Source organism: Anopheles bellator, chromosome X (genome assembly GCF_943735745.2).
Source record: "Anopheles bellator chromosome X, idAnoBellAS_SP24_06.2, whole genome shotgun sequence".
NCBI classification, from domain to species: Eukaryota; Metazoa; Arthropoda; class Insecta; order Diptera; family Culicidae; genus Anopheles; species Anopheles bellator.
Genome location: NC_071287.1, coordinates 4136888 through 4147949, shown reverse-complemented (window position 1 = coordinate 4147949; position 11062 = coordinate 4136888). Strand labels below are relative to the sequence as shown.

At 51.6% G+C, this 11062-nt stretch overlaps 1 protein-coding gene across 1 annotated transcript in view; it reads right to left on the bottom strand.

Annotated features, from left to right (window-relative positions):
- Window positions 1-4974: 4974 nt before the first annotated feature.
- The window catches only part of LOC131213316 (potassium voltage-gated channel protein Shaker-like), a 32620-nt gene continuing 26532 nt past the window's right edge, over window positions 4975-11062 (bottom strand). Inside the window, exons 3-6 of the mRNA XM_058207333.1 lie at window positions 9494-9623; window positions 5491-5681; window positions 5208-5411; window positions 4975-5132 (exon numbers count right to left, since the gene is read on the bottom strand). Of these exons, the coding sequence (XP_058063316.1) occupies window positions 4975-5132; window positions 5208-5411; window positions 5491-5681; window positions 9494-9623 (683 nt within the window). The remainder of the gene's footprint in view (window positions 5133-5207; window positions 5412-5490; window positions 5682-9493; window positions 9624-11062) is intronic.

Genomic DNA, 11062 nt, shown 5'->3' with positions numbered 1-11062 from the left:
TTAACATCGTGTTATATTGTAGAACAAAAGTTTGTAATAAATTAATCTGTCAAAGAACTTGCTTGAAGTATTTGGTTCTATAATAAATAGATTTTTTCTGCGTTCATACGTGCGTCATGCGTTTTGCCGGTTACCAGTGCCGCGATAATAAACAAGCAGCTGCTACAACTACCTCCTGCTAGGCTCCGGGCCGGCATGCCCGGGCGCGTGAAGATAAGAAATATCTGGTTGGTTGGTTGGTTGGTTTGTTTTGTTTCTTGGTTGTTTGTTTTACTTCGTTTGGTTTGTTTTGTTTCCGAAAAAAGGGGCTTCGTTCTTCGCTTTCGGCATGTCCGTGGGTGCGCTCCCACAGTGCGGATGTTTGTGGAATTTTTCTGCGGGCTTGCTAATGTATAGTTTGGGATTTAGATTTACGCCCCGATCAAGTGACGTGGCAGACCATTTCCCCCCTTCCCCCGCGCCGTTTTTGCTTTGGTTTCGTTTTTACTTGCATCAGCCTACCGCGGGATGTATCCTAATGTGGGCGCAGAACCGCGCAGCGATCTCTCTAGCTCTTCGCCAGACTTCCGAATTCTAGACGGTTCTCTTTGACTGGTGCTCTACACAGCTTGACAGTTGAACCGAAACGCAAAACCTGCCGGTAAAATATGCCTTTCATTGCCTCTTGGAAATGACACTAAAATCATGTTGACACTGACATATATAGTTTTGTGTCTGGTGTAATGTCTAATACAAATGGCGGAACTTGGTATTGGAACTTTGTTTTGCAAGCCATTGGGATAAAACAGATCTCCTTGAACCGACCTGATCCTGAGGCCGACCGATCAATCAGTGAGCAAACACTAAATTGAAAAAAAAACTAAAATCGGAAAAAAGTTACCTGCTGTTAGGGCATTGCTGACAAAATCCCGTCTTCGCGCAGTGAGCTAAGCAACGTACATGCCGTTCTATGTCTTGCTGTGCCTTCTTCTGCGCGGTCCTGCTAGCGTTGAGCTTTGCTGCTGCCCCCGGACTTGGCGTGACTTTTCCTGCTCGTGTGGTGTTTCGTGGGTAGGAAGGGGGATACTTGGGTTCTACTTGGTGCTACAGTACTAGCCCCTAGCCTGGGTCCATTCGCCCTTTCTGGAGCGTCCCCATTCCCCAGACCCGAAGAAGATCGATTAAAGCTATGGTTCGTAGTATAATTACGCCGGGAGAAACATCTGTTCCGTTCTGTCGTCTTGTTCGTCTTTCTAATTGTTCCTACTTATTTTTCCTCTGCTGGTTCTGGCTTCTGGCTGGTGCTGGTTGCCTTCTACCACTGCTTTCTACTTCGTCCCCGACATACGCACATACACACACACATATATATATATATATATATACATATTCTATATATATATATATGTATATATATGGTAGGTGATGAATGCACAAATTTAAAAAGCGATGCGATCAAAAAACGGTCAAAAAACATCAATCATAAGAAGAAGGCAAAGCTTATTGTGTGACAGACGACGGTGTTTGCGGAGAGCGAGAAAGAGAGTTTCGTTCCACAGTGTGGTCGGCTGTTGAGGTGTTGCTGCTGCGGCTGCTGCTGCTGTCGAGCATCGATTCTGTACCTGGTTCTGGTTTTTGCTGTTCTGTCTACACCACATGCCGGTCGGCAACACGGTATACTACTCCGGGTCTGTATGTGTTTGAGTGTGCGAGAGTGTCTGTCTGCGCCCAACGCACGTCTACCGTGCGCCATCTAGCGGCGAATCACTGCGGCACTAACACGCTGCGCGTTGAGCTGGCTCTGTGAGTTGATTGATGATGTCACACGGTTTGAATGCTGCCTCCCGGTGTGTGTGTGTGTATGGTTTCCTGTGGGTGTGTAGATAACTCGACTATTGCGGCCGGCATGACGGACGACGACAGGGTTGCGGCTGTCAGATTTACTACTGTCACATTCTACACATTTCTGCACCTCGTTGTACCCTCCGCTTCTAGACCGCTCTCGGCGAAACTGGCAGCCATCGGACTAGCTCTGTTGGCCAAAAAATAGAACGAAGTGTTTGTTTCACTGACGAAGAGAGAGAGAGAGACAGGGAAAAGAGAGAGAGAAAAAGAAAAAAAAATCCTTATTAGAACCTGCCGCATTCTGACTGATCCTCGGTCTACACGCGTGTGTCTGTACGCGTGTGTAGACGCTAGGATTCGCTTGTGGGATCGCTTGCTCGCAGCGCGCGACACTTCGGTTCGGCTCTCGGTATCGAGACCAAAACAAGGTGTCCAACCAGAGGGGGGAAGTTAGAGTGTTTCGCGTCGTTCGCGAGTCATGTCCACCTGGGTCCGAGTGGTTCGCTTCCGAACGAGTCCGAGTCCGAGAGAACCGTGGTCTGTATGGTAGTACGTCATCGGGAAGCTTCTGTTCGTTCTGCTGATCTGAGGCGTTCGTCTCGTTCATACTCTGTGACAAGTACTAGTGTTTAGTAGCAGTAGTTGGGGGGTTGAGCTGTTGGTTCGTTTGGTCGGTTTGTCGTCGTCGGTCGGAAATGAACGGTTGAGTTGGGAAAATTTTGCAACGGTTTTGAGTACTGTAGGGTTTGAGTTCCGGGAAGTTTCAGATCAGATCTTGGCCCCGGGAGTTGTGTGGTGTGGTCAGGGATTGCGGTCGGGGTCCGAATAGGGTTTCGGGGCCGACAAAGGCGGGGACCGCTTGGCCGCTGGACTACTCCTTCTCCGCCTGCTGGCTGGCTGCGTGACCGCTAGGCCGACTAGTCAGCAACAGAGCGAGCGAGCGAGCGAGTGGCAACACCCCGGCCCCCGGGACACCCAGGACCCGCCCCCGCTCCCACCAGTCCACAATCAGTAGTCAATCAGCAGTCAACCGCGCGAAGCTACAGACCCCAACCCACTGTGTACTACACGCGACCGTTAGCGCGAACCAGCGGGGAGGTGAGCGAATCTACCGCCCGCAAGAAAGAACACGCTGGCAAGGGCAACGGGTGCGGGGGGGGGGGGGGGGGGGGGGGGGGGGGGGGGGGGTCAGAAAGAGGGAGTGGTATGCTCAGGGTGCTCAGGGTCGCTCGTTTACGTTTACGGCGGCAGCAAGAACACAAGTAGATAACGAACGGAACGAAAACTTAAAACTGAACAAAACGCGTGAACGGTGGTGGAAAAGAAGCGCAAAAGGTTGAGAATTGGACCGCCCTTAGTAAACGGGCGCGCTAGGCCTAGCGACTGTTAGCGACAGTTACAGCAGACTCCTAGGCTCCTGCTCTAGGACCTCTAGGCTCCCTGGGACCAGGGAGCCAGTCCAGCCAGCCATTGGACGTAGGACGTTGGAGGGCCAGCCAGTTGTCTTTTCCTGGACCGCCCTGGACCGGGAATTGGAAGCGAGGCATTAGTCTACGCAAATGGGGAGGGGGGGCCAACGGCCATTACTGGATATAACTGGTGGTATACGGAATACGGGTTTAGGTGCAACGCTTAGGTGCAGCGAGGCGGTTGAAGGAAGATTGAATTCCGGGGGTGGTGTGCTGATGTGCTCAATGCCAATGCAGCTTCCAAGTTCGTTCGTGGCGGCCCTCCTTGCCCGGCTTCGCCTCTCCGTCACCAGCTCCGAGTTTTTGTGGGTTCCACGGTCGACAGCCGTCAGCCGTCAGCTGGCAGGCGGGTCTAGGCAGGCTCCCGAGAGCTTGGAGCGGCGAGGCTCGGGTGCTCCGGTCCCGATTACTGTGCGCGCCGCCACACCTCTACTAGGGTACCGGAAACGAACTCCGCAAAACTCCGTCTGCTCGCGGTTACGTACTGGGGAGCGTGAGTGAGCGTGGTGTGGGTGACGTGTGTAAGTGAAGCTTGTATACTGTATATTATTTCCGGTCGGGTGCGCATAATGAAGGAGCAATGCTTTACTTACAGGCCGCTTCTGGTGCTCGCTGGTGGGGTACATGGGGCTGCATCGGGCGCGCCCTGCGGGCGTCCTGCAAACACGGGAGAGAGAGAAAGAACAGGGGTGCCGGGACCGGGTGTAGCAGTTTCTCTACCTGCCTGACCTGAGAGTGTAAATCTGGGGGGCCCTACTAGGTTCTACTCTTTCGGCGGGGGTACCGAATCAGAATTCGTGGGACTATGTCAAAATTTCCATTGTCTAGTCATCTGGGCCCTCTTGGGTGTGGGAAACCAAGATGTCAGGATGGCAGGACGGCGGGGTCATGAAACTCTGTCTAGGCGGCTACACGAAGCGTGAAAACTAGCATAAAATTAATTTGTAATGCCAAACCGTTTACGCTTCGTGTGGCAGCAAAAATATAAAAACCAAACGTCAAACGTGTTTACGTTCGTGTTTTTGGTCCGAGAAAATATAAATCGAAGAGCAAATAATCGATTTCTGAATATTTTTTTCTTTTTTTTCCGATTTTTTTGCTATACCAGCAAATAATAACTTAAACTATCCTCTGTTTGTAAGCAAAGCGTATGAAAAAAATAATTACGCTCGGCGTTTACGCCTCGCGCGAGCCGTAAACGTTTTGACAGTGCCGCAGCAGTTTGGCATTAATCGTTAATGTCAAAATCATTACGTTACGCCTGATGTAGCACCCCAGTGTGACTATGTCAAGCTCTCTGTGTTGTCTATGGTAATCAGATTGGCAACCTTTTTTTTTTGGTTCTCGGCGGGACCTCATCAGGAAAGGCATGCTTTTCGAGAGCGATCCTAGCGCGGGAAACAAATCTCGTAGGTCTCGGTCATATGCAAGTTGGTCCTCCTCCTTTCTAGATTGGGTCCGGGGTCAAATAGCCAGGTTTTCGAGAGGTCATATAGGTAAGAGGGATTTTGGTCGGGTCGGTTGTGGTGGGATGAGTGGAAGCGGAACGGGGCTGGTTTGGTTGACGCGCCCGACTACATGTCACGCCACCGGCGAGTACCGTCTGAAGCCTAGATACAGAACTATAATCAAAAACAAGTAAATTATAATATAAACTAGCAGAAATAGCCATACCCAGTAGTCAGACATCGGTTTCGATACTAACAGCTAAAGCGCTATTATGGCGTTGTTGTAAGTTATTAGTCGTTCCACTGACGCCACTACCACCGCCACCGACGCCGCCGATGCCGATGGCGCCGCCACAACCAACGCTACCACTGCCGCCGATGGCTCCGCCGCCTACGCCGCCGCCGAGTCCACCGACACTCATACCAGCAACGCCTGCTCCTCCTCCTCCTCCACCACCTCCACTACCACCGCTGCCACCGCTGTTGGAGGGCTGTTTACAGCAGTTTTGCTGCTGTTGCTGCAGTTGCTGCTTGTCGGTCAGATGTGCTCCTAAAAATGGAACCATACGATTTTGTTCACCCAAGAGCCCGGGCGTTGACTCGACGCCATCCTCCAGGTCCATCATGTCCGACGACGACTCGGACAGTGACGTCTTCTTCAGGTGTTGCCCTAGAAAGCGGAGGGGCGGAAAGACATTAGTGGTGGTGGTTGTTGGTGGGGGTTTACCCCTGGGAGGGCTCGCCCTTACCTAGGGTTCCGGGAAGATACGGGCAGCTGGTCACGTGATTGAAGTTCTGGCTCTGCATCTCCTCCTGGTCCGTCTCGCGATGGTAGAAGTAGTTGAAGTTGCTGACGATGACCGGTACGGGCAGTGCGATCGTCAGCACACCGGCAATCGCGCACAGCGACCCCACAATCTTGCCCCACACTCCGACCGGTCTGGATGGACGATGGGACGATGGAGGGACGAAAGAACAGCTCCATATTAGTACTTGGTCCCGGGGGGTCAAGGGTAACGGAAACACACGAAAAGTCTAGGACAGATTCGGGAATTAGGGGAACGAGTGCCAAGCGAGTGCCAGGTGATGCGTGTTTCGTAACAAAATGCATGTACGTGTGTCTGTATGTGTGTCTGTATGTGTATGGGAGTCGAGAGCGGAGTTTGACAGCGTGCCGTGTCTCACTCGCGGACTTGCGTTAACAGTCCCCGTTTGTTAGGAGGGATCCAGCAGCAGTAGGAAATAGGGGCGGGCGGCATCGCTTGCGGAGTGAGGCTGCTGACGGGGCGGTTAGTCGTTGTTGCGTGTGCCGCGTTTGATGCGCGTGCGAGGATCTCGAGGATGGCGGGATGAGAAAACCAAAGAACCGAAACGAAACCAAACGAAACAGTTCCAAGTCGAAGTTGACGGAGACAGGATGTTGGTGGCTCCAATTTATTGTTCATGCGTTTGACAATTTAGGTAACACCGACCAACTTCTACTTGGGATGAACCACGAGGTGGAGTAACTACTGGGAGCACTAGTGGAACAGAGTGGTGGAGCGCAAACTACTACTACTACTACTACTACTACTACTACTACTACTACTACTATTAGCGAGACTATAGGCGTGCAGACGAAACAACAAACCGAATGCAGACTAGTTACGGCAACATGCCCGGGAGTGACAGCTAAACATGCATATACACTGTTCGAGCACTTTCGCGCACTTTCGAGCAGTTCAGGTGTGAACGCCCCTGAGGGTGTTGCTGGTGGGCCCCAATTCACGCAATCGGCGGCGTGCTAGTGCTCGAACGGCTGGGGTCTATGGTTGGGACGAGGAGTTCCAAGTGAGGGATGTAGGGTGAAAACAATTGTGGACAACTGTGGAGCATCTGCACCATTCGCGCAGACATCGGTTAGTGGCGTGTCGGGAAATGAAAGTGACGCCTCTCCGAGGGTGTGTTGTGCTGTGGTAGATGTACTGGGTATACTCGGCTCGGCGTTTTGTTATTGCTACTAGCTAATCTCTGAGGGGCGTTCTTTTCATCGGTCCCAAGGTCCTAGTCCCAAGTCTGTGGGACTGTGCCGAGTGACAGCACTGCACACTCAAATTGCCCCCAAATTTGGTTGTCTGTTTTGGAGTTTTGCTTTGGGAATTTCGACACCGACAGCTGACCGAGGTGCCGATCGATGAGCGTGATGTGGTGGTGCGAACGCAACCGGTGGCTAGCTGGCTGGCGTGTGTGCAACAAGCGTCTCCAGGGCACCCCGCACTCCAAATCGTGTAGGAATCCTCTCTCGTTCGACTCGCGGCACGCGACGAACTACATTTGCATTTCAATATATTCGCTCGCGTGCACGTCGAATTTCGTCTACGCCTGTCGCGCCCATTGACAGCCGAGGTACGAGCGAGGCTCCACGCGTCCTTCTTCGCCTGTCGTACTTGCGAGTGGGCCTGGCCAGCAATTTCGACCAGACTAGCGGTGCTAGTGGCCAGACCTGTTGCAGGCTCCTTGCCGGCCCCAAAGGTTCCCCCCCTCCTCCCACACGAACAGCTATACAATAGGGAGCCGGGTTGTCCATCGAGAGTGTTTGGATTTCGTTGGAGATTGAAGGCGAGTATAACATCGTCCATGTTTTCAGTTTTAGCTACCGCACGAAGAACCAATCCATAAAACCAATTACGAGCTCCAAATACGATGGTGGATCCAAAATTTTCGCAACATTTAACTTTGCGCAGGCTACGTATATCCGATTCCTGATTTATTCCGAGCAATAGGTTGCTACACATGTCAGTGACTTATGGTGAAAAGGTCGGCCATTTTGAGTAATCAGTCAATTTTTGACAACTGTTTTGCTTGGGCGTGGTTTGGCTCATCGTCGATTTTGGTTTACTCCAAAAGTAATTTACCACGAAGTGGTAGTTTGAATTTTTGAAACAGCGAAAACACAGAAAAAAAGTCACAGAGGACCAGATCTGCAGAATACGATGGCTTTGGCATCCTTAGAATGTTGTTTTGGCCAAAAATTCGCGCAGAAACCACGATGTGTTAGCAGGAGCGCAACAACCAATTTTGAGTTTCCTACCGTATTTTAATATTCGTTTTTAATTATTCTATCTTTTGGCAACAACTCATGTTAAACCGCGACCCTGCAATCGAAGGGAACTGTAAGCAAAACTGTTCACACTCGACCAAGCTTGGCTTTTCGACGTTCACATCTTCTCGGCCCTCTGAACGATGTTTGAACCATCCGTAAGCGCTGCTTTTGGTCTTAAAAGCTTCACTATATGCCACAGTAAACATTTCGATTGCGTCCGAGCTTTTAATTTCGTTTTTCACACACAATTGGATAAAGATTCTTTGTCATCAATTTTTTGGCAGCGACACGAATCGACGATAAGCCAAGGCACGCACACAGTTAAACAGCTGTCAAAAATTGGCTGATTACTCAAAGTGGCCGAACTTTTCACCATAAGTCACTGACATGTGTAGCAATTTAACGCGAGAAAAAAAATCAAGGATCGGACATTCAAATGTCGCGAAAATTTTTGATCCCCCCTCGTACGACAATTCTGCCGCTGCAAACGTCCAGATCGCATTGAGCAGGCCAGATCGGCGTTTGACGTTTCACAGATCGGATCGGTAGTTCCAAACACTTGGATGGATCACCCTGTGGACACGACGACTACGACGACATTCAGCGGGCTGCTACTAGATCTACTATCAAACTAGTCCGTGACTATCTACTATCAAACTAGAGTGACGCTCCAAGGTACCTACGCGCTTGCCGGAGAAGCCCCCGCGCGTATCGTGTAACCTGTGGCTTGCTAGGCTAATGGTGTATGTGTGGGAGTGTGTGCTCGTGTTCGTGTGTGTGTCGGGTGCGTTGCTTCCACCAAGTCACCAACAGTTTGCACACCGCGGTGGTGGCCGTAAAAAGGTACACAAACGTTCTGTTTGACAGTTCGCCTCGTGGCGCTCGGGGTTGTTGATAAACAAATCGCACGTTTCGATCTCGGCACCGCACTCTCTACTGACGTTTCGTTGTTTTGATAAGACTCCGAAACCAAACCAACCGGTTGCCGGATGCCGGTCGGTCGTAGGTTCGTCCTTCGCACGCTACACGATCGCGTGTCAACCGTGTGGTTATTGTTTCATGAGCAGTGCGCGGAGGTGTGACGATGTCGTGTTGATGTTTTGTTTTCGTGTTGCAGGTGGTGGTTCAGCACACGGGAGCTAGTAAACAGAGACTAACACAACGGGAAACAATCGGAACAGCGCAACAACAAAGCAGCAGCAGCAGCAGCAAGGATACGAAGGATTTGAGCGTAAAACACAAGCATCAGCAGCAGCAGCAGCAGCAGAAGAAGAAGAACAAGAAGAAGAAGGCGATAAGGTGCAGGTGCGGGAGGGGATGGAGATGGGGCTTGGGGGGGTTTAGAAAAAGCACAAACGGGGAAACAATGCGCGCGTGTGTGGATGTGTGTGCGGGCGGATAGGTTCGTTCGCGAACACAGTGGCGAAGCGTAGTTTAGCGTGGTGGACTCAAATGGATGGAACATGGAACGATCGGCCTTGCGATCGAGCGAGAGCTGGATTAGAGGCTGATGATGCTGGGAGGGATGTTTGGATGGACGGGGCACCAACACAAACGGGCATAGCAGGGGTTAGAACATAGATAGAGAGAGAGCGAAAGAGAGCGAGAGAATGAAAGAAAGAGAGAGAGAGAGAGAGGGAGAGAGAAAACGAGAAAGTGGTTTGTCATACGTCATGTCACCATAGCCGACAGTAGTCATGGTAACCACAGCCCACCAAAATGCATCTGGTATGGACTTGAAGAATGAATTTTCGCTTCCGGCCTCCGCAAAATAAACCGCCGACGAGAAGAGTACCACGCCTGCAAAGTCGGGAAGAATCGAGGGGAAAGCGGGTCGTCAGGGGGTTGGAGCGAGGAGGGAGGGTCGGGTGCGGTGCGGTACGGGGTTGTAGGAAGAGAGAGAGAGAGAAAGAGAGAGAGAGAGAGAGATAGCGGGGTAGGAGAGAGAGAGAAAGAGAGAGAGAGAGAGAAGGACGAATTGTTGTTTAGTTGTTGGCTTTTGTTTGGCTTTCTTCTTCGTTCTTCCATTTTGCGGCCACTACCCCTCCCCCCTTTCTTCAACGGTGGCTTTGGGTGGCTGGGGAACCCACCCACCACCCCACAATCACCCGCCACCCCATCCCACGCCCATCACCCCACCTATCCCCACTCCCGTAGGTCCCAGCCCGGCAAAGGCCCATCGCGACGAGAGAGTAAACCGTATTACCATATTGTGCGTCGTTACGTGCGTCGACAACTTTTGCGTCGCCCAGCAGCCCGTCGCAAGGACATCAGTCGCTTGGCGCCAGAGCCAACCTGTTCTTGTTCTGCGTGTGTGGATGTGTGTGTGTGTCTGAGAGTTCCACTAAATTGGTGGTTGTTGGTTGTAGGGATTCTGCATCCTGTAGGGGATTTCGGGGGTTGGCCGCTCAACCGCTAGCCAGAGCTAATTGGGAGGCTGGAGAATGTTTGTGCCCCGCTGGGTTGGTTGCTTGTAAATGAGAGGGGGGGGGGGGGGAGGTTGTTGTTTTGAGCGCGTTGTTGTTGTTTGTTTTTTTTTTCCTCTTTTTTTTTGTTGTCGCAGGATTGCTATAGCCATCCCAAAGGGAAGCCTTTTTAATATGTACATTCTGTTGGCCGCGGGGTTGGCGCCGAGCTGACCTGGTGGCGTAAATCAGGTTGCGGAGAGAGAGAGAGAGAGAGAGCGGAAAGGAGGAGAGGGATGTTGGGGGTCGGTGTCGCAGTAGATACGTCGTTCGTGGGGTGGCCCTCTGGAAATCCGATTGTCCCACAATGACCACACAATGACAAAAAAGGACCTCTGTATAGGGCCGTCGCCGCCGCCGCCGGGCTGTTGCATCGCCTTGTTTTCACTCTCTCTCTCTTCCCCTCTCTCTCTCTCTCTCGCTCTCCTACTCTATCCTTCTTACTCTCCCTTTCTCTTTCTTAGAGCGCTCTCGGCAATGGGCGGCGGCGACATTAAAATGTTGTACCAATTTGGTTCGCAGTTCCGTGCGCCCTGGTCCTTCATCAAAACCACCGTTCAACATCCCTACTCATCCCTGTCCGGACACAAGTCACAAGGTGGGTGGGTCAGCGACAAATCAAAGCCCTGGATCCTGGAGATTGGAGATTGGAGCGCACAATAGACGTTGGACGCGTCCAGAATGAAGCGCACACATCGCGGGCTACGCGCGCATACGAGGTGCATAGTTCGAAAGTGAAAAAGAGAAAGAAAGAGAGAGAGAGAGAGAGAGAGA